The following is a 23,813-nucleotide window of genomic DNA, read 5'->3' on the forward strand; positions in this document are numbered from 1 at the left end:
TACTCAATGATGAACGCCAGAACCGGAGCAATTCAGACACATGTGTTTATTCTCAAGAAGAAGAGTAAGAAAGATCATCAATGTCATGTATCGCTCTCTCAATCTCCAGATTACATTATCAAAGATGCTAATAATAGGGGGAAATAGGAAGGAGATTAATTATTTACTAATAAACTAGTGTTTTCTGAGTCAGTGTCGTCAGGATGAAGTTGCCCAATCTGACTCACCTTTAGAGAGAAGTGCATCTTCACAGATTATGATTATAACAAAAGAGTTTCTGGTTTTGATTGGTTTTATCTTGTTAAGTAGTAATTTAAAGCTTTTTATAGATATATTTATCATGTCTGTGAGGCATGTATTCGCTGAGTTTCGGTTCATTTTTTCAAGTGCTCCTGTCAAAGACGACACAGCAGAAAGTGTATCATGTTCTTTATATTTCTTTATTTTATTTTATGATTGCGCTGGCACCTCTATGTCCCAGAAAGCGTGCTTTAGCTTGCAATCTCCACAAAAAATATTGGAAATAGCACACATTTATCTGGGTTTAACGTTAAAACATTGTTATATGCTTCAACTGTTTTATTTTAGACTAGTCGTGATGATTTGAGAAAGCTAAACTGATCAAACATAGGCTATGATCAGCTGATGGACATTACTTTAAAAAACGTATAGACCTATTTAACGACCAAAACATGCTCCAAACATACAAAACTGAACTATTTTAATATCTGAAACAGTAGTATAAGCTGTTTTGGGAGAAGGGGGATAAAAGACAGGCTGAACATCTTCAAGTGAGTTGCGGGGCAAACCAAAAGCGATCACAATCTGAGACTCTTCTGCTGTGAACAATCACCGTGTCTGATCATAACTGTAAAACACTCAATGAGGTGTAAAGGGTCTGATTAGCGAATCATATCTGGAGGAGTAAGTGTGAAGCGTGAACACAGAGACCTACCTTGAAATCCTTCATGGCGTTCTTCAGTGTTTTGATGGCGTGTCCCGAGTGCGTTCCCTCGATGGTGCAGGCGTTGCAGAGGAACAAGCGCTCATCCAGACAGTAGTAGCGAAACATCTCGTCGTGCTCCGAACACTTCCTCGTCCTCATGTCTCCGAGCGGCTCCACCAGCGGATGCTCTCTGAACGCCGGCAGCTCCAGATGAGGCTGGACGTGCTGAGAGCACATGGACACTTCACACTTCAGGCAGGTTTTAACCGCGGCTGGACCCTTGGCGTCTCGGCTGGCGTCCTCGGGACAGTAATCACAGTGAACCTGGTCGCTCCGGCTCGGGGGGCAGCGCTCGGATCGGTCTCCACGCCGGAAACCGTCAGCGATGTTGGCCAGCTTGAAGTTCTTCTGCCAGTTGGAGGAGCTGCGGTGACTCTGTCGACACTCGGGACATCGCAGACGGCCGCGGTCCGAGCGGCTCTTGAGTCTGCGCAGACAGGGCAGGCAGAAGTTATGACCGCAGGGCAGCAGGTGTGGATCACGGTAAAGATCCAGACACACGGGACACGTCAGCTCCTCCTCCAGAACGCTGCTGTTTCCAGCAGACGCCGCCATCATCAGACGACCTGAGGAGAGACGACCAGAGGAGAGACGACCTGAGGAGAGACAACCAGAGGAGAGACGAGCTGAGGAGAGAAGACCAGAGGAGAGAAGACCAGAGGAGAGACGACCTGAGGAGAGACGACCAGAGGAGAGACGACCAGAGGAGAGACGACCAGAGGAGAGACGACCAGAGGAGAGACGACCTGAGGAGAGGAGAGACGACCAGAGGAGAGACGGCCAGAGGAGAGACGGCCAGAGGAGAGACGACCTGAAGAGAGACGACCAGAGGAGAGACGACCTGAGGAGAGACGAGCAGAGGAGAGACGACCAGAGGAGAGACGAGCAGAGGAGAGACGACCTGAGGAGAGACGACCAGAGGAGAGACGACCAGAGGAGAGACGGCCAGAGGAGAGACGGCCAGAGGAGAGACGGCCAGAGGAGAGACGGCCAGAGGAGAGACGGCCAGAGGAGAGACGACCAGAGGAGAGACGAGCAGAGGAGAGACGACCAGAGGAGAGACGAGCAGAGGAGAGACGACCAGAGGAGAGACGACCAGAGGAGAGACGAGCAGAGGAGAGACGACCTGAGGAGAGACGACCAGAGGAGAGACGACCTGAGGAGAGGAGAGACGACCTGAGGAGAGATGACCTGAGGAGAGACGACCAGAGGAGAGACGACCAGAGGAGAGACGACCAGAGGAGAGACGACCAGAGGAGAGACGACCAGAGGAGAGACGGCCAGAGGAGAGACGACCAGAGGAGAGACGACCAGAGGAGAGACGACCTGAGGAGAGGAAAGATGACCAGAGGAGAGACGAGCAGAGGAGAGACGACCTGAGGAGAGACGACCTGAGGAGAGACGACCAGAGGAGAGGAGAGATGACCAGAGGAGAGACGACCTGAGGAGAGACGAGCTGAAGAGAGACGACCAGAGGAGAGACGACCAGAGGAGAGGAGAGACGAGCAGAGGAGAGACGAGCAGAGGAGAGACGACCTGAGGAGAGACGACCTGAGGATAGGAGAGATGACCAGAGGAGAGACGACCTGAGGAGAGACGACCTGAGGATAGGAGAGATGACCAGAGGAGAGACGACCTGAGGATAGGAGAGATGACCAGAGGAGAGACGACCTGAGGAGAGACGACCTGAGGAGAGACGAGCAGAGGAGAGACGAGCAGAGGAGAGACGAGCAGAGGAGAGACGACCAGAGGAGAGACGACCAGAGGAGAGACGACCTGAGGAGAGACGACCTGAGGAGAGACGAGCAGAGACGACCTGAGGAGAGACGACCAGAGGAGAGACAACCAGAGGAGAGACGGCCAGAGGAGAGACGACCAGAGGAGAGACGACCTGAGGAGAGACGACCAGAGGAGAGACGACCTGAGGAGAGACGAGCAGAGGAGAGACGACCTGAGGAGAGACGAGCTGAGGAGAGACGACCAGAGGAGAGACGACCTGAGGAGAGACGAGCAGAGGAGAGACGACCAGAGGAGAGACGAGCAGAGGAGAGATGAGCAGAGGAGAGACGACCTGAAGAGAGACGACCAGAGGAGAGACGACCTGAGGAGAGACGACCAGAGGAGAGGAAAGATGACCAGAGGAGAGGAAAGATGACCAGAGGAGAGACGAGCAGAGGAGAGACGACCTGAAGAGAGACGACCAGAGGAGAGACGACCTGAAGAGAGACGACCAGAGGAGAGACGACCAGAGGAGAGACGAGCAGAGGAGAGATGAGCAGAGGAGAGACGAGCAGAGGAGAGGAGAGATGACCAGAGGAGAGACGACCTGAGGAGAGACGAGCTGAAGAGAGACGACCAGAGGAGAGACGACCAGAGGAGAGGAGAGACGAGCAGAGGAGAGACGAGCAGAGGAGAGACGACCTGAGGAGAGACGACCAGAGGAGAGACGACCTGAGGAGAGACGACCTGAGGATAGGAGAGATGACCAGAGGAGAGACGACCTGAGGAGAGACGAGCTGAAGAGAGACGACCAGAGGAGAGACGAGCAGAGGAGAGACGACCAGAGGAGAGACGAGCAGAGGAGAGGAGAGATGACCAGAGGAGAGACGACCTGAGGAGAGACGAGCTGAAGAGAGACGACCAGAGGAGAGACGAGCAGAGGAGAGACGAGCAGAGGAGAGACGACCAGAGGAGAGACGAGCAGAGGAGAGGAGAGATGACCAGAGGAGAGACGAGCAGAGGAGAGACGAGCAGAGGAGAGACGAGCAGAGGAGAGACGACCAGAGGAGAGACGAGCAGAGGAGAGGAGAGATGACCAGAGGAGAGACGAGCAGAGGAGAGACGACCAGAGGAGAGACGAGCAGAGGAGAGACGAGCTGAAGAGAGACGACCAGAGGAGAGACGAGCAGAGGAGAGACGAGCAGAGGAGAGGAGAGACGACCAGAGGAGAGAGGAGCGCAGCAGACGTCTGGAGAGACCCTCGCTCACTATACAGTCTGCTTCCTGCCCAAGTAACGTTAGTGAGGACTAGTTTACCCCAACATCCTGTCACTCTAAATTCACACATTGCTTTACATATTAACAAAATAAATACACAAACAAACAACTGTAAAGATATCTAGCAGCTGAAGACAATCCAATTGTTTTACATGAGACTGAAAACATTAGACATTTATTTAGATAAGTTAAACAGGTCTCATTATTATTATTATTATTATTATTATTATTATTATTATTATTATTATTATTATTGTAACAGCTGAGTAGATTTAGTTTTTCAGGTTTATTTGATGAATAAACAAATTCAGAAGAACAACATTTATCAGAAATATAAATATTTTGTAACATTATAAATGACTTTATTAACACTTTTGATCAATTTAAAGACATAACTGCTTAATAAAAGTATCAATTACTATAACTTACATAATATAATGTTACAAAAGCTTTTAGTGTCAGATTAATGCTGATTTGTGATCTTTCTCTTCATCAAAGAAACATAACTCTGTGAATTAAGATTAAAATGAAAACACAGCTTACCTTCAGAAGAAGAGATGAAACAGAAACAGAAAGAGTTTATCAGAGATTAATATCAGGAACAGATTATTAGAGCTCGATCCTTTCAGAGACGATGTTGAGGGGGATTTGTAATTATCTGACAGCTTTAAGTTGTTCCTCCTGAAATGATGAAGCTGTGCCTCAAACACAGAGCTGACAGAAGCACAATGAAGAGCACAACACACACACTTTCCATTCAGTCACAAAACACACTGTTGTGTGGTTCCCTCGTGTTCTAGACACTTAGAGAAGCTGCTTCAGCACAACAAACCCAAACAAACAGAGACAACACAAGCCTCTTCATCACTGAGCTGCAATAATAATTATATTTCTGAAATAATTGATGCACTTGTTGAGTCGCTAGTTCTACACAGACCTATAAAATAATGCCACGCGAGTAAAATCATCTGTAACAAACCTAAAAGTCGCTGTCGAGTGAATTCTCGCTGGATTCTTCCTGATTCTTCTCTTGTGAAGAAGAGCCGCATTCACTGCCGGATGATCCGCCAAACTCTCTCGCGTTTCCGAGATTATAAACCACGCTCAGCGCTGACTAAAGACGTCAACCAATCAGAAGAGTCGTTTGATTCCACGTGACCAGCGGATCGGGATCCTGCGTCACACGTCACCGCGGCTTGCTTCTGTCAGTGCATTGGACTGTTCAAAAGAAAGTGACTTTTAGAATTTTACATAGATATTACCCAGTAAATAGTTTTCTTGTTAAATTTAAAAATGATTTGAATTGTTATTTTTGTAATATGAGGACTGAAACTTTGTTTAATTTATTTTGGCATTGCTATGATTTTAAATTATTTTGGAAAGATTTGACTAGATTTATAAATGATAACATTGACATTTTTTTTTTCTTTGTACTTAGAACACATTTTATTTGGTTTTACTAGTATCTCTCAAATAAAACCAAAGAATATCACATCATACATTTCTTTTACATTTTTGCAAAAACTTATCCAAGCCTTGTTTTTTGTAAGACTATTTTTATTCACATAATAAGAAAGCTATTAAGACAGTTTCCATCTGTGAATACTTTAATATATTTATATGATGTTTGTTATGTTTTATATGAGGACAGGAAGAGCTATATAAAATTATCACTGTATCTAAACCAACAACATGTTTATTAGATCCTGTACCCACTAAATTACTGAAAGAGCTGTTACCTGTAGCCGAAGAACCGCTTCTCAATATCATAAACTCGTCGTTATCTTTAGGACACGTCCCAAAACCATTCAAGCTGGTGGTTATCAAGCCTCTTATTAAGAAACCAAAACTAGATCCTAGTGTACTGGCAAATTATAGGCCTATTTCAAATCGTCCATTTATGTCTAAAATTTTAGAAAAAGTTGTGCTCAATTGAGCACCTTCCTGCATAAAAATGATCTGTGAAGAATTTCAGTCAGGTTTTAGGCCCCACCATAGCACAGAAACTGCACTTGTTAAAATTACAAATGACCTGCTCCTTGCGTCAGACCAAGGCTGCATCTCATTTCTAGTCTTACTTGATCTTAGTGCTGCGTTCAACACCATGGATCATGACATACTCATAGATAGATTACAAAACTATACAGGCATTCAAGGGCAGGCTCTAAGATGGTTTAGATCCTACCTGTCCGATCGCTACCATTTTGTTTATTTAAACATGTTGCCCCTTGGTAATATTATTAGAAAATACGGAATTAGCTTCCACTGTTATGCTGATGATACTCAGCTATATATCTCAAAGAGACCAGATTCAACTTCTCAATTATCTAAGCTTACAGAGTGTGTTTAAAATGTAAAAAAATCTAGATAAAAAATGCATCTCTTTCATCAAGCATTCGAATAATGTATCTCTTAAATTGTGAGTGTAGTTGCATCTGATCAAATGTGCGTTCTTATTCTTTAGCTTGGGTTAAACTAATGAATTTTAGTTTGCTGGATCAGCAGCTATGCTAATGATGCCTCTATTTGTTTCTCTGTTTCTGCTGGGATCTTCATCCCGTGGTAACTAGGATCTACACAAGCTCCAGTCTGGATCCAGAACACCTGAGAAGAGATGATGCTGACCCTCAGAGGACATCAGATGATGCTAACCCTGAATCAACAACAGAACTAACAAATATTGCTACAAGTGTGACTGCATCATACAATAATGATTATTTATTATTAATATTTATCATCTGGCTGACTATGTCTTGTATTAATTTTTCAAAAAATCCTATCAAGCCGACAGTAACCACCATAAGTACTACTAAATATTCTAGACACATAATTTTCTGTTATGTTGCTTTGTAACAATTTGTACTGTAAAAAGTGCTACACAAATAAACTTGAATTGAATTGAAAAGAAACCTACTGTTTAATTAAGTGGTTTTCAATCTGTGGGCCGCCAATTACTAACAATTTAAAATGTTAAACATAGACCATTTAAAGTATCTAGGACCGATTGAATGAGATTTTGAGACTTTGAATGTTTTTTTTTTTTTGTTTTGTTTTTTTGCCTACTCATTTAATAACTTTTTTTTAAGAATGATCATGGCTAAAGTTACCAATGTGTTGCTGCTGGTTTGAAATAAGACCTGGACCAAAATATCAAGCATGTAGTAGTTATTTTTTTTATTTATTTATTTATTTTTTTTAACCTTGTGATGCTGTTTAAAAACACATTTTTTTGTCAACTGAACAAACTTTATTAAGTCAAGTGAAAATAACATTAAAAGTTTAAATTACATAAAAGTTTTTTTAACTATAAAATCAGCTGAACAAAAGATCTTAAGTTGGGAGACGTGTCCTTACTCAGTGAATTGAGTTAAGTGAACTAATTCGTCTAAAAGTTGAGTAAACTCAAAAAAGCTTTTTTAAAAATTACCTTGTAATTTTAAGTTAAGCCAGCTTTTCTTTTTTTACTGCTTGATCACTGTGTTGTAGTGTTCTGATCGTGGCGATGTAGTAGTGTTCTGATCCCGGTGTTGTACTGTTTTAATTGTGGTGTTGTACTGTTTTGATCATGGTGTTGTAGTGTTTTGAACGCGGTGTGGTAGTGTTTTGATCGCGTTGTTGAAGTGTTTTGATTGCAGTGTTGAAGCAGTTTGATCGCAGTTCTGTACTGTTTTTATCGCTGTGAAGTAGTGTTTTGATAGCGTTGTAGTGTTTTGATCGCGGTGTTGTAGTGTTTTGATCGCGGTGTTGTAGTGTTTTGATGGCAGTCTTGTAGTGTTTTGATAGCGTTGTAGTGTTTTGATCACGGTGTTGTAGTGTTTTGATCGCGGTGTTTAATTGATCACAGTGTTGTACTGTTTTGTACTGTTTTGATTGTGCTGTTGTAGTGTTTTGATCACAGTCTTGTACTGTTTTGATCGCGTTGTAGTGTTTTGATCGTGGTGGAGTAGTGTTTTGATCGTGGTGTTGTAGTGTTTTGATTGCAGTCTTGTAGCGTTTTGATAGCGTTGTAGTGTTTTGATCGCGATGAAGTAGTGTTTTGATCGCGGTGTTGTAGTGTTTTGATAGCGTTGTAGTGTTTTGATCGCGGTGTTGTAGTGTTTTGATAGCAGTCTTGTAGTGTTTTGATAGCGTTGTAGTGTTTTGATCGCGATGAAGTAGTGTTTTGATCGCGGTGTTGTAGTGTTTTGATAGCAGTCTTGTAGTGTTTTGATAGCGTTGTAGTGTTTTTATCGCGTTGTAGTGTTTTGATCGCGGTGTTGTAGTGTTTTGATTGCAGTCTTGTAGTGTTTTGATAGCGTTGTAGTCTTTTGATCCCGATGAAGTAGTGTTTTGATCGTGGTGTTGTAGTGTTTTGATAGCGTTGTAGTGTTTTGATCGCGGTGTTGTAGTGTTTTGATAGCAGTCTTGTAGTGTTTTGATAGCGTTGTAGTGTTTTGATCGCGACGAAGTAGTGTTTTGATCGCGGTGTTGTAGTGTTTTGATAGCAGTCTTGTAGTGTTTTGATAGCGTTGTAGTGTTTTTATCGCGTTGTAGTGTTTTGATCGCGGTGTTGTAGTGTTTTGATAGCGTTGTAGTCTTTTGATCGCTGTGAAGTAGTGTTTTGATCGCGGTGTTGTAGTGTTTTGATAGCGTTGTAGTGTTTTGATCGCGGTGTTGTAGTGTTTTGATGGCAGTCTTGTAGTGTTTTGATAGCGTTGTAGTGTTTTGATCACGGTGTTGTAGTGTTTTGATCGCGGTGTTTAATTGATCACAGTGTTGTACTGTTTTGTACTGTTTTGATTGTGCTGTTGTAGTGTTTTGATCACAGTCTTGTACTGTTTTGATCGCGTTGTAGTGTTTTGATCGTGGTGGAGTAGTGTTTTGATCGTGGTGTTGTAGTGTTTTGATTGCAGTCTTGTAGCGTTTTGATAGCGTTGTAGTGTTTTGATCGCGATGAAGTAGTGTTTTGATCGCGGTGTTGTAGTGTTTTGATAGCGTTGTAGTGTTTTGATCGCGGTGTTGTAGTGTTTTGATAGCAGTCTTGTAGTGTTTTGATAGCGTTGTAGTGTTTTGATCGCGATGAAGTAGTGTTTTGATCGCGGTGTTGTAGTGTTTTGATAGCAGTCTTGTAGTGTTTTGATAGCGTTGTAGTGTTTTTATCGCGTTGTAGTGTTTTGATCGCGGTGTTGTAGTGTTTTGATTGCAGTCTTGTAGTGTTTTGATAGCGTTGTAGTCTTTTGATCCCGATGAAGTAGTGTTTTGATCGTGGTGTTGTAGTGTTTTGATAGCGTTGTAGTGTTTTGATCGCGGTGTTGTAGTGTTTTGATAGCAGTCTTGTAGTGTTTTGATAGCGTTGTAGTGTTTTGATCGCGACGAAGTAGTGTTTTGATCGCGGTGTTGTAGTGTTTTGATAGCAGTCTTGTAGTGTTTTGATAGCGTTGTAGTGTTTTTATCGCGTTGTAGTGTTTTGATCGCGGTGTTGTAGTGTTTTGATAGCGTTGTAGTCTTTTGATCGCGGTGAAGTAGTGTTTTGATCGCGGTGTTGAATTGATCACAGTGTTGTACTGTTTTGTACTGTTTTGATTGCGCTGTTGTAGGGTTTTGATCACAGTCTTGTACTGTTTTGATCGCGTTGTCAGGGCTGACTTTGCCGACAGGTGACACAGGCGGCGGCCTGGGGTGCAATCTGCTGGACGGTGTGCAAAATTGCAGAATTATATAAAAAAAAGTTAATTAAATGTATGTATCGTATTAAGAAGCTGCGCACACGCAGTACACTTTTACAGTGCACTGTCGACACACTGCTTGTATTTGTCCATTTATTTTACTAGATTTACAATCCTAAAAAACGACTGAGTCACTCTGACAGGCAGCTGACAAACTCAGGCGCGTTGCTCAGCAACCGGGAGTGGCGTGAAAACATCTGACAGCTGGTTTTAGTGCTTTAAATGATGGGGTAAATAGCCCACAATCTTTTCTAACTTTGCCAGACCTAAAATGAAAACACTATAACTGCTTGTCCTTGAGGTGAGATCCTAATGCTTCTCTATTGTTTTCTACTGTATCCTTCAGGTTGTTGCTTTTAAAAAAGTTGTTATGTGAACATTTAAAAATAAAAATGAATAACTATGGAATAACTGTGGAGTTGTTGTTTTTTCCGGGTTGTGCTCTCTCGCCTTGGGCACCAAATAAGCCGGCCCTGCGCATTGTAGTGTTTTGATTGCGGTGTTGTAGCGTTATCAAGCTTCTTTTGGATATATGGCGGATGTTGAGGCACTGGATTTTTTCCAGGAGCTGGTGAAAGCGTTGTTCTTCTCGTTTAGAGACATGTGCATCAACCACAGTTCATGTACAGTTTCCATCTGTAAATCCTTTAATATATTTATATGATATTTATTGTTGTATATATATATATATATATATAAGCTGCGAGAGAACCCATAGAGCACCATAGAGCGCCCTCTGACTTATAGTCTGGAAAGTATGGTAAATGTTCGTTTTTGGTGTAAATGTTCATTTTTGGTGTTTACCTGTTTCTTGGGCCAGAATTTATCCTTTTGATCTTGCTCAAGTTCTTTTGGATCTTTTATAGTTAATCAATATCCTTGGCTCCATTTTGGCTTTTAGTTCTATCTTTAGTTTTTTTTTTTTTTTTTTTTTTTTTTTTTTTTTTGTGCACATCCTAATCTAGTTTTTGTTTATATCTTTTTGATTTAGGGTTTCATTTACTCAGTTTGAGAGTGCAGTTCCTTTTTGGATCTTGGCTTTTTTTTTAAACTCTGAATTATTTATTTTGCCTTTTGTTCACTCTTTGTTTTCAATTGTCTGTGTCATTTTGAGTCTAGTCTTGTTTTTGTGTATTGTCCTGTCTTGCCCCCACTCAGATTTCCTGGCCACTGAACCCCACTGCCTGGAAGCAGCTCACCTCTCTCACGTGTCAAGTGTCTGGTCTTGTGAGTCTCTACATGGCGACTAGACTGATGACATTTGAGTTTCACTTAAAGCTACGGGTTTCCTGTGTCTACCAGGTCCTTTCTCTGGAGCTGCCTACTCTGTGCTTGGGCTCGTGATCATCTTGGACTGTCTCAGTGGTCATCCCTCCTGCCCGTATTGTTGTCTGCCCTGCCCATCTGTTTGAACCATTTCACTGCAAATTCCCCTAGCTGTTCCAGTCTATGTTTTGTTAATAAAATACCTTTGTCTGCTCATTCTGCATTTGGGTCCCATTTCTTGCAGATCCCTGACAGAATGAACCAGCCAACTTGGGACCCAGCAATGAGCATCCGTTTTGTTCCTCCCAGTACCGCTAAGGGGAGACTGGCACTCCAACAGGCAGTGGCATTGCTCTGCCAGCAGGGCAGGGAGGTTGTTTCATTTGCCCAGTTTTTCCTGACCATGGCAAGGGACTTGGAGTATCCAGACTCCACTCTAAAGGAGGCTTTTAATCTCTGCTTGGATGATCCCCTACCACAATGGGAGATGGAGCAACTAAGAGGCATATATTATTGGACATTTTCTAAATATTTGCACCATCGCAAGGACTGGCAGATTCTTACACCCCCAGAGTCAGCCTGCAGGGACCATTCCACATTCCCTCCCATGCTGAGTCAAATTCAAAACCCTATTCCGTCTCCAACTTTGAAGTGTAGACTGAAGCAGAAGAGAGCTGCCCAGAACGCCGCATCAGTTGCAGAGCCGGTTGAATCTGCCCTTGCAGTGCCAGAGCCGGTCATGCCCACGCCAGAGCCGGTCGTGAGCCGGTCGTGCCCAAGCCAGTCAGTCTAGATCCAGTCGTCCCCAAGCCAGTCCAGAGTTGATTCAAAGTGTTGAAGTCACCCCAGAAGCTGCCAGTCATGCACACTTGAGCCCTCAAAGATGTAAGAAGAGGAGGGCACCCATTGTGCAGCCAAATGCTCTTCTTTCAGAGATCCCAAGCACACTGTGCCAAGAGGGCCTGAGTCCAGACATTGCCAGTCCATTGACCCGGGAGGGTCCTAGTCAGGTGCCCCAGAGTCCAGTGGTTCCAAAGGACCTGATTTTGATGGTTCCTCCAGTGGTCGAGGAGGACCAGTGTCAGGAGAGCTTTAACACTTTGGTCCTAGAGGACCAGACTCAGTTGGTCCTGTATTCAGTGGGTCCAGAGTTATACAGTCTGGAACCAATCCCCAAGTCTGTCCAGTCTTCTCCAGTCATTCCAGAGCCATATTGCAAAGACCAACCTGCTCCCTTACCCTTGCTGAGTCAAGTCCCAGATCATCTTCTGACTCCAAGGAAGCATAGGGCAAGAAGGAAGAGTGCAGCCCAGAATTCTGCATCTGTCTAAGAGTCAGTCACGTCTGCTTCAGTTATTCCAGAGCTAGTCCAGCCTGCCACAGGCATTCCAGAGTCAATCAAGTCAGATCCTGCTGTTTCAAAGCTAGTAGAGATGGGGCCTTTCATCCCAGAGGTGGCCAAGTCAGCAACCATAATAAAGGTGGTTAAGTTAAATGCAGTCAATTCAGAGGCAGCTGATTACCCACTGTGCCCCCAGAAGCCGAATCAAATGAGGGTCGGTGTTGTGCAGTTTGACATTCCCTCCCAGGAGGTTGCTAGTCCTCTGGTCCAGGATGGCCTAAGCCATGAGACCCCAAGTCCAGAGGCCCAGGATTTCTCAAGTCCGGATGCCCTTCCTTCAGTGGTCTTGGAAGACCATATTCAGAATGTCCCTAGTCCTGTTTTCAGGTGGACCCTAGTCAGGTGGTCCAATATCCAGTGATCCCAGAAGTATGTAACCTGGTGGAACCACACCCTAAGCTGCCCACTTCACCAGTTGTTTCTCCCCTAGAGACGGAATCTGTGACTGTCTATGTAACTTCACCTGAACCACCAGTTAACCCTGTCATGCCAAAGAGGGGCAATCATACAAGTCATGTCATGTTCCCAGAGCTTGCTGTCGAGATGGCACCCCCTGAGCCCTTGTCCGCTCCAACCTTTGAGCCCATTCCGGTGTCTGTGCCAGCTCCAGAGTCTGTGCTGGTCCAGGAGCCTCTAGAGTCCATCACTGCAGCCCAGGAGGGCATGTCAGAGTCAAGCCTAGTGCCTGTCCTTACAGCCCAGGAGGGCACGCCAGAGTCCAGACCAATGGCTGTCTCTGAAGCCCTGGAGAGTGCTTCCAAGTCCATATCGGAATCCATTCTTGCATCTCCCGAATTATTTTCCCAAGGATGCACCCTCTCTACCAATATGTTCATGGCACCGGAGTTTGTCCCAAGGCACTTCATGCATCAAGAGTTGGCCCAAGAGGCCATGAAGGTTCCTTCAGTAAAACAAGTCCACCCTCCTAGAAGGACCACCAACAAGATCCCCATTCCATCCACCCCATTAGCTATTCCTTTTGGATCCCATAAGCCAGAACGTCCCTGGTACACCTCAAACTATTCCTCAGGATTATTTTCCTCCCTCCCAGTCCCACCCCTTAGGTTAACTGGCTACCCTGGAGTTCCAAGTTTTGTTCCCAACCCACTCCACCAGTTGGTACCTCCCTGTACTCTTTTGCCCAGTGTGGATGCCTGTGGGCTGGGGGGAGGGTACTGTCAGGATCCTGCCCTGACAGTCCTGTCCATGTTTCTTTGTTTTTTTTTTTGTGTCTAAGCACATCGTTCTGTCTTTGTTCGTGTCTGCCACATGCTCCCCTTGTCCCACCTCCTTGTTACCCCTGGTCACGCCCCCTTGTTTAGCCCTTGTCTGCTTGATTGTTTTCACCTGATCCTCATGTGTACTGCTCTATACATCAGGTTCTCTTTCCTTGTGTCTCTGCTGGTTCGTTTTTGGTGTTTACCTGTTTCTTGGGCCAGAATCTATATCCTTTTGATCTTGCTCAAGTTGTTTTTGATCTCTTGTCTAGTTAACCAATATCCTTGGTTCCTTTTTGGCTTTTAGTTCTATCTAGTTCTTGTTTTTTTTTTTTTTTTTTTTTTGATTGTGCAAATCCTAATCTAGTTTGTTTTTATCTTTTGATTTAGGGTTTCATTTACTCCGTTTGAGAGTGCAGTTCCTTTTTGGATCTTGGCTTTTTGTTTTTAAACTCTGATTTATTTATTTGTATAGTTTTTGTTTATTTTGCCTTCTTGTTCACTCTTTGTTTTCAATTGTGTCCTTTTTGAGTCTAGTCTTGTTTTTGTGTATTGTCCTGTCTTGCCCCCACTCAGATTTCCTGGCCACTGAACCCCACTGCCTGGAAGCAGCTCACCTCTCTCACGTGTCAAGTCTCTGGTCTTGTGAGTCTCTACCTGGCGACTAGACTGGTGACATTTGAGTTTCACTTAAAGCTACGGGTTTCCTGTGTCTATCTGGCCCTTCCTCTGGAGCTGCCCACTCTGTGCTTGGGCCCGTGGTCATCTGACTGTCTCAGTGGTCATCCCTCTTGCCCGTATTGTTGTTTGCCCTTCCAATCTGTTTGAACTCTTTCACTGCAAATTCCTCCAGCTGTTCCAGTCTACGTTTTGTTAATAAAAGACCCTTGTCTGCTCATTCTGCATTTGGAAACCATCTTTACACTTTCACAAGAAAAACAGAACTGAATTTAACAACAGCTTCACCCATGTGGAGAACTCACTCACTAAATGAAATACTAATGGAACACAGCTCCCCCCCCCTAAGGCTGGGATAAACCTATTACATCTTGCCTACATCCACCCCCTCTTTAAATGATGCCATCCAAGTCATCACTAAAAAAACTAAGTTAAGTCAGTTAAAACCTTAAGATTAAGCTTGAAGTGTCTGTGTGGGGTGTGTGTATAGGTATTGCTAAAGTAGAGCTGTTTCTTCGCTTTAGCCTTTTCCCACACTTCCTTCCTCTCTTTACCTTCCCCTTATCAACCTCACTTTAGAAGACATGTATCTCGAAGGACAGTCTATTTGGTGGGTGCCTTTTTCGCTCAGGATATCTCCTATCTGGCCTCTCAGGATTGGAGACTTCCAACGACCCCTGCTCTCCATTTTTCTCCTCTTCACTCACAAGCTGCATCCAAAATCGAATACTTCCCTACTATATAGTATGCGAAAAACAGTACGCGAGCAGAGTAGTATGTCCGAAATCATAGAATTAGAAAAACAGTAGGTGAAAAGTACCCGAATGACCTATGACTTCTGGCGAGATTCCGAAGTGCGCATACAATGGACACTTTACTATCCCATGATGCCACGGGGGAGGAGTCGTCGTCGTTATATTTGAAAATTGCGGAAATGGCGGAAAGCGGAGACACGGCTCTATAGAGCATCACAGTCCCGCCCACAGCCCAAGAGAACTTTGGTGCCGGAAGTAAATTTCCCATTCATTTCTCCCATTGACATTCGGAAAAATTCGAACTACTCATCCCATGAACTACCGTTCCTCTCTGAATTCAATTGAAGCCCACAGTCGCGAACGAGACTTTTGAGCGACTTCCAAATCTGACGACGGCCGCGCAAACTTTTTCCTTGAATTTTATTTTATATAGTGAGTGTGCAGTAATAGCAGTTCTTTCAGTATTAATCGTGTAAATAAATAGTGTTTTATATAGGTATTGTGTATTGATTTTTATATTTATCATCGTATATTTTATATATTGTGTGCGTGTGTGAAAGCGGTTAACGATAACGTGACCAATGGTGCAGTGCTTTGTACTTGACTGCAATCACCGCTCAGTCAACAACACATGTCGTTACCATTACACAAATGTTCAGTAAATGCACAAAAAGGTATGCCTAGGCGAAATATTGTTTTGACAGTGGCATTGTAAAATGCTTGATATGATATGCTTCATACCATATGAAGGCTACAGTAGCCTAGCTAAAGTGGACGATAATGCTGACTAACGTTACCAACCTCCCTGCAAAACTCACCAAAATTTTGTATGTCTTGTCCCTCATGCCGGTCCTTACAAGACCTACAAACTGACCCCGGACACGCTACACTCAACTAACGCTACATGACCCCATCTGAAGTGGTTGTCACCTCTTTGAACACTTTTGTTTTCCTCCTTGAAAAAAGCCATCATGGCAGCCAAGGATATCATGATTGCACTGATAAGTCTACCGTGCAAAAACGCAAAACAGGTTTTTATTTTATTTTTTTTTTATTTTATTTTTTTATTAATGATCTTCAGTCTTCACGGCCCTTCGCGGGGTTTAACCAGAAGGTTACACGAGTCCCACCAATCAGATGCATCACTGTGGGATTGTTCAGGATTGTGGGTAATGAAGTACTTATCCAAGACATTGCAAATAAAAGGCATTTATCTCAAAACAAAGTTAGTCCCCCATGAACCTTTGGCGTTTATATGAGCATATACTATTGCTTAGTACAGCCGTAGCTGGTTTTAAGTCTACCATGTATGGTTACGTTTTTATGGCTTATACCCCAAATGTCAATGCAGAAATTGTATTGAATTTTTACTTCCGTCACCGGCTGTGGGCGGGACTGTGATGCTCTATAGAGCATTCTGTACAGGCTCTCTGTATGGCGTCATGAGGCAGATGGGCTTTTAATTGACTTCCATCCTTATCATGCTCTTTGTCCATAACATCCTGCCATTCCACACCTGTACACTTTGTAAAAGTGCCACTGTCTACACTTTCAATTGTCTCCACTTGTACAAAAGGCTAAGATTTAATGACGCTGGTGCCCTCTGCTGGACATTAATTTGTTACACTTTAGGATATACATATTATTTCTGAATCACCTGACTATCATTCTTGTAATTTCATTGGTTTAGATCGGGAGAAATGAATGTCAGTCAAATGTGTTCTTGCCCAGACATGAAACTTTGCGCTAAATCTCACGGCAGTTTTGTAGAGATCTCCGTGCTGATCGGGTCCGATTTCAAGTTCATTTTGTTCATACTGTGTGCGTACATCTTAAAAGTAAGTAGTTATATACTCTTTCATGTATATATTGGTAGATTTAGTTGCTGCTATGTTATATTGCTATTCTAAAAGTTTGTTTATTCCTCTGAGGTAATCAATGCCCACATAAGCTTGATTGCACATTCATATCAGCATTAAAAGTGCTGAATTAGACTTTAAATGTCACTTCTTGAATATTATGTAATGTAATACTATGTGAGTCTATTTGAAGTGAATATGTGCATAAACCTGAGGTAAATGTACAGCTGCTGGACTTGTATAAATATGTCATTATCTTTATGCTATTGCATTACTTTATTTTGTTCAGTATTGTTTCTACCTCATTGTATCTACTGTATATTCATTATTGTTATTATTATTCATTTATAGAACCACACCCATACTGATGTATGAAGCAAAAGAAAAAGTAAAGAACTTTATTGTGGACATGGACCAAGTGATTTATTGTTCTGCCTGAACAATCTGTAGCGGTCGTCACCTAGTATAAGATCCGCACCTAAACAACTTTCATACAAAATTTGGTCCTTCGAGTCAGATTAAGCAGCTACTACAGCATCACCATGTCCAGAATAGAAAGACAGGCTACCTCAGATTTACCAGCAATTCGGCCACGTCCACAAGTCATCCCACCAAGATACTTAGATGACTTCTATGTTGATTGCACAATGCCATGTCAGCTACTTCATTCTGATGAACAGCCTGCAAATGGTGCAACTGGACCTGAACCAGGTAAAAAGCTTGCTTTTAAAGAGTTCCCATGTACTGAAAGCGGACCAGAACCAACAAAAAGTATGAGCACTGGATCAAATGAAAGAAGCTCATTTGTGGAGACATATCAGGGTTTGCCGCAGCCACTGCCACAGCCAAAGCCCCGTACTCGGACTTCTCCAAGGTGAATTATTGATGCAGATCATAAAGTTCTCTACTCAAGTCCATATACAGCAGCCACTGAGGACAGGCCAGTTCTGTTTAGAGATCAAGACGATCTTCCTCAGCCCATGAGGGCAGTGCCTGTAGAACCACGAAAAGAGCCCTTGCATTCTCATTCAGTCAGTCACAAAGAGATTGATTATCTCACTGACAGCCTAGGAGAACTGAGGCTACCAGACTCTGCAAATCTGCTAACTTCAAGTCATCCTTTCTCTCCTTATGAACCAGCTCAAGCCCAGCACAAGTTAGTTAATCAGGAAGATGCTACATATCCTCATCTTGGTATTAGGCATGTAGACAGACAAAGTGGTTATTACAACATAGACCACAGAGGCCATAACTATCTGTCCACTGACCAAAGAGAGCGCAGCCAATCTCCCTCAGCTGTTCAGTTTATGCCTCATGACTACAGCCAAGAGACAGCAGCTACTTATGGAACTTATAAAGATCATAGTCTGAACAGCAGACCTGTCAGCTATTTCCCTTCCACCGAACCACATGGTTATCAGCAACCTCATCATGGTTATTCAGTTACAAGTCCAGTCTACCAAGATGAGAGACTTATGTCAAGGGATACATTAGCTCACCATGCACGCTATGAGAGACACTCAGACTACTATGGTCGATCAGCTGCTACTCCTGCAGACAAATCAATATTCTTGACCCCACAACAGTACGCAGATTATGCTCAGTCTGAAACATATCATCCATACCACCCAGTGCGTCCTCCTTCTCCAACTTATCCTCATGTAGAGCCCACCTACAGAGGTCCCATTCCCACCATTCCTAATTTTAGCAGTGAGGATCCCAGAGAGTTTGCACGACTCAAAATTGCACTGGAGAATTTGCTACCTGTTGAGGCTACAGAACGTTTTAAGTACCAAATACTCGTTGATCATCTGAAACAGGAGAATGCTTTGCTCATTGCAGACTCATATGTCAACAGCAGATACCCATACACCAACACTATGAGGTCTCTAACTGCACTTTATGGTCAACCACATCAACTCGCACTACAAAGAATTGCAGAATTGATGGATGGCCCAAAAATCAGGAGTGGCGACATTAAATCCTTTAGAATGTTTGCCCTCAAAGTGTGTGCATTAGTTGGAATGCTGGACCAACTTGGAGCTAAAGGATGGACAGAACTCAAATGTGGGTCTCATGTTTCACGTCTTCTTGCCAAACTGCCTCATGATCTTAAAGCAAATTTCAGAAGGTTTGTTAATCCCATTCAAATCCCAGTTCCAACACTGCTAGAATTTAGTGACTGGCTTGAATACGAGCTCAGAATACAAGAGGATGAGACACAGTATGCTAGTAATGTAAGCAGAGTCTACTCTCAACCAGTGTTAATTTTTACACGAAATTTTAATTTAGTTTTAGTCTTAGTCTTTTGACTATAATTCTTTTTAGTTTTAGTCAAGTTTTAGTCATCTGATTTGTTTTAATTTTAGTCTTATTTTAGTCGACTAAAATTGCTTGGTATTTTAGTCGACTAAAATAAGACTAAAATCAATAACAGATTTACTAGACAATATTTTACAGCTGGTATAGGAAACGAACTTTACCAAAATATATAAAACACAAATTCAACTTTATTTCAACACAACTGTGTCTTTATTTCGATTCAAAAGCTTTTATGCAGCAACAAACACTGTCATGATAATGTAAACAATAACTAGCTGCCAATTGACCATCAATAAAAGAAAAATAAAGTTAGGTCCAGGACCTTAAAGTTTACAGCTGAGCTGAACAATAAGTGCATACATTTAAAGTAAATATTTAATAAGTTGGCAGCTAGGTGGATAAAAAAAGTAACAAGATTTTATAAGGTATTCATTTGTCTAGCAATATTGTATGTTTTAAATACTACAATATTGCTAGATTTGTATGTATAATGATAGGATGTGAACATTCATGTTTCACATGACTAATATAGAAATATTTGTGATATTGTCAACAAGTAGAACATTATAAAATATACTAAACATTAGTATTAATCAAATGTATTTATCATGATATTACGTATTAGTATTGTGCTCGCATCTAATTTGAAGAAGGGGCTATTTTACAGTACTTTTCAGTTCGTAATATTTAATGCTACAACATCTACGCACTGCACTATTCCAATTTTGCTTAGCTCAATAAACAAAAGAACATCGTTGTGAAATTACATTTGAGAAAATGTCCGGGTGGCTCGTCTGTAAATGTCTTTTCAAATTGGTTGTGTTCTTGCCACGAATGAGCGCTCTGCGTGCTTTACACTTTGTTTTGTTTTGTTCGTCGTCAAACGTGAAGTGAGCTGTGGACATTTTGTCGCTCTTTTAGACAGTAGGGACTTTAAGCAACAGCTGCGAATGGAACGGCTACAGCGACCGGAAGTTTGCCGTCACACCGCTGTAGCCAAGAACGTAAAAGTCACTAAGCAACGGTAAAACAGAACAGCGCAACGCAGCATTAATTCATTTATTGAGATCCAAAAAAATATATAATTTAAAAAAGCAAGAGAAGGATTGCTTTTGGCGTTAAATGACAATCTTTTGTCAGATGAGGAGTTTTTAATATTGTATGATGTAAATAAGTCTAAAAACATAACATTTATTTACCTAACTTCTCACGTTGTAGCGACTCTGGCAAATCAGCTGTGCTCCCGTAGTAGACCGTTAAATTAGAACGTCACAAAGTAGCAGTTAAATTCGCGCAGGCGCAATACAACGCCAGAATGGCGTTGCCGTTCCACCAGAGGCTGTTGCTTAAAGTCCCTATCACCTCTTCGAATGCCGACTTCCCAGGAGCTCATAAAAACTGAAAACCTTCGCTTCACGTCTCAATAAGTCAGGCTCTGATTGGTTCTCTTCTCTCATGCAGTCTGTTCTGTTTTGCCGGTTCTTTTGCTCATTCCTCGCATCTCTCCCGTCTGCTGATTTGATTTTCGTCACAGTCTATTTTCGTCTCGTCCTTTATTCGTTGACGATAATGTCAATCAATTTAGTCATAGTTTTAGTCTCCATCAGTGCCTTCTATTTTAGTTTTCGTTTCGTTTTCGTCAGCAAAAATATATTCGTGACGAAAATAATGACGAAAATATTTAGTCAACGAAATTAACACTGCTCTCAACCACAAAGAGACCAGCAAAGGAACTTCAAACCAGTTCAACGATTTGATACTGTCTTACATGGTGGCGAGCAGAGTAAACCGGCAAGCGCTACAGCAGTTAAGAAGGAGAAACCAACGAAGTACTGCCCCTTTTGCAACACTGTGCAGCATTACTTCAACCAGTGCGCTAATTTCAAACTGCTAAATCAAGATCAAGTGGAGTCCTGGCTGAAGTCAAATCAGAAGTGCTTTAAGTGTGGCCGTGATCACCAGATCTCACAATGTAATCTTAAAGCCAAATGCAAAAAATGTGGAAGGAGACATTTAGAAATACTGCATGACTTCAATGCCAAAGTTAAACATGAAACACAAGCTTCAGCAGAAAACAGTTGTCTTGTGAACTCAGAAGTAGAGACTTTGTATCTGGACAGACCAACTGCAAACAGTGAAATTCTTTTGAAGGTCAGCCGAGTGATCTTGAGAAATGGTGAGAAGGAACTTGACACATACGCCATACTGGATGACGGTTCAGAGAGGACGATGTTACTGCATGAAGCAGCACAGCAACTTGATCTTCAAGGACTACCTGAAGATATAGCCCTCCGTACTGTGCGACAAGACAAGCGGATCGTTCATGGGGCGGCTGTTTCATTCTCAGTAGCCTCTGTATTTCAGCCAAACAAATCCTTTACCATTGAAAGAGCTTTCACTGCCAAAGAACTGAACCTTGCAAAACATACTTACCCTGTTAATTTGCTGTAAAAGAAATACAGACATCTACAAGGTCTGCCTATTCCCCAACTGCAGCAGACTCAACCACTCTTACTCATTGGCTCAGATTACCCACATTTAATCACAGCCACAGAGCCAGTACGTCTCGGACCTCCTGGTGGTCCTGCCACTGTGAAAACCAGACTTGGGTGGACTCTGCAGGGCCCCTCAAAATTCCTTTCCAGTCAGCTCTCACCACAGCAGTGTTTACTAACCTCCACTTTTTCACCAGAAGCTGAACTGTTCAACAATGTACAGAAATTGTGGCAAATAGACACACTTCCGTACAGGAGTGAGAAATTGATCACAAGATCAAGGCAAGACACAGAAGCAGCGCAAATTCTAGAGGAGAAAACTATCAGGCTGGCAGTCAGAGGCATTCAAAGGTTTGCAACACCCCTCCTCTGGAAAAGAAATGTTCCACCTTTACAATCAACTAAAGAAGCAGTAACAGCCCACTTAAGGAGCACAGAAAAACGCCTTTTGCAGAACACAGATCTTGCATCAGTGTACATGAATGAAGTGCAAAAACTTGAAAATGCTGGTTACATCTCGAAACTGACACCAGAGGAGGCATAGAAAAGCCATCAAACATGGTACATACCACATCACATTGTTCAACACAATGAAAAACACAGAATTGTCTTCAACTGCTCATTTAGGCACAAAGGAACAAGCTACAATGACCACCTCCTGCCTGGTCCTACACTAGGACCAACCCTCTTAGGAGTACTTCTGCACTTCAGAGAAAATGCTGTTGCTATCAGCAGCGATATAAAAGGAATGTTCCACCAGGTGGGTCTGCTGAATGAAGACAAACCCTTTCTCCGTTTCCTTTGGAGAAACTTGGAACAGGGTAAAGCCCACTGTTTATGAATGGCAGGTATTGCCTTTTGGAACAGTCTGTAGCCCCTGTTGCGCAACATTTGCTTTGCAGAAACATGTGTATGACCACAGCAAACCAGACGAGGATGTGCATGCCTCAGTAGAGCACAACTTTTACGTTGACAACTGGCTGCAAAGTTTTCCATCAGTTGATGAAGCACAGACTCTTGTAACCAAGATGCATAAACTCCTTTCAGAGGGTGGCTTTGAATTGAGACAGTATGCAACCAACACTCCATCAGTAATCGCTAATTTCCCAGATGAGCTGAAATCTGCAAACAGTCACCTTTGGTGGAGCAGACCCACAGGAAATGACTCTGGGCCTACGCTGGCAGTGCTCTTCGGATGTTCTTGGTTACAGATACAAAAAACAGGAAAATTCTCCACCAACATTGAGGAACATCTACAAAACTCTTGCAAGCCAATATGACCCATTAGGCTTTTTAATTCCATTCACAACAAGAGCCAAAATTATCATTCAACGTTTGTGGGACAAGAAACGAGAATGGGACGACCCAGATCTTCCCAAAGATCTACTTCAGGCCTGGTTGACCTGGCAACGTGAGCTGTCACAATTACCATACGTCAAATTCCCAAGATGTTACACCAAACAAAATACTGATCTGTCAGTTAGCAGTCACACTCTTCATGTATTCTGTGATGCATCGGAACGTGCTTACGGATCCGTTGCATATATCAGTACAAGTGATAAACATGGCGAAACTCAGGTTTCATTTGTTGCTGCAAGATCCAGAGTAGCACCCAAATGACAACAATCTATACCGTGACTCGAACTCTGTGCTGCCCTGACTGGCGCTCAGCTGGCTGCCACTCTGAGAAAAGAACTGACCATCAAAATTGATCGAGAATTATACTGGACTGACTCCACAACTGTATTGACTTGGCTTCAGTCGGACTCATGTAACTACAAGGTGTTTGTCGGAACGCGGGTGGCTGAGATACAGGATCTTACATACCCAAAAGCCTGGTGCTATATCAATTCAGAGCTGAACCCAGCTGACGACATTACCAGCAGCCTCACTCTCTCTAAACTTACAACACAAAGCCGCTGGAATCAAGGTCCACAGTTCTTAACTCAGCCAGTTAGTATTTGGGCCAAACAGCCACTTGAGGCTGTAGGTGATGATTTTCAAGAACACCGCAGTTCTACTTTTTGTGGAGCGCTATCCTCCAGCCAAACTGATATTCCAGATATCTCTCAATACAATTCACTTCAAGATCTGATTAAGGCTACTGCTAT

The 23,813-nt window shown here is 42.9% G+C and overlaps 1 protein-coding gene across 1 annotated transcript in view; it reads right to left on the reverse strand.

The window, feature by feature from the left end:
* The window catches only part of LOC128017580 (uncharacterized), an 8,309-nt gene extending 3,195 nt beyond the window's left edge, over positions 1-5,114 (reverse strand). The window contains exons 1-10 of the mRNA XM_052603023.1: positions 4,983-5,114; positions 3,963-4,009; positions 3,648-3,787; positions 3,363-3,427; positions 2,823-2,972; positions 2,663-2,782; positions 2,198-2,332; positions 1,908-2,162; positions 1,678-1,752; positions 956-1,632 (exon numbers count right to left, since the gene is read on the reverse strand). Coding sequence (XP_052458983.1) covers positions 956-1,632; positions 1,678-1,752; positions 1,908-2,162; positions 2,198-2,332; positions 2,663-2,782; positions 2,823-2,972; positions 3,363-3,427; positions 3,648-3,787; positions 3,963-4,009; positions 4,983-5,052 — 1,734 coding nt within the window. The 5' untranslated portion in view covers positions 5,053-5,114. The remainder of the gene's footprint in view (positions 1-955; positions 1,633-1,677; positions 1,753-1,907; positions 2,163-2,197; positions 2,333-2,662; positions 2,783-2,822; positions 2,973-3,362; positions 3,428-3,647; positions 3,788-3,962; positions 4,010-4,982) is intronic.
* Between the last annotated feature and the right edge of the window lie 18,699 nt (positions 5,115-23,813).

Source organism: Carassius gibelio, chromosome A7 (genome assembly GCF_023724105.1).
Source record: "Carassius gibelio isolate Cgi1373 ecotype wild population from Czech Republic chromosome A7, carGib1.2-hapl.c, whole genome shotgun sequence".
NCBI classification, from domain to species: Eukaryota; Metazoa; Chordata; class Actinopteri; order Cypriniformes; family Cyprinidae; genus Carassius; species Carassius gibelio.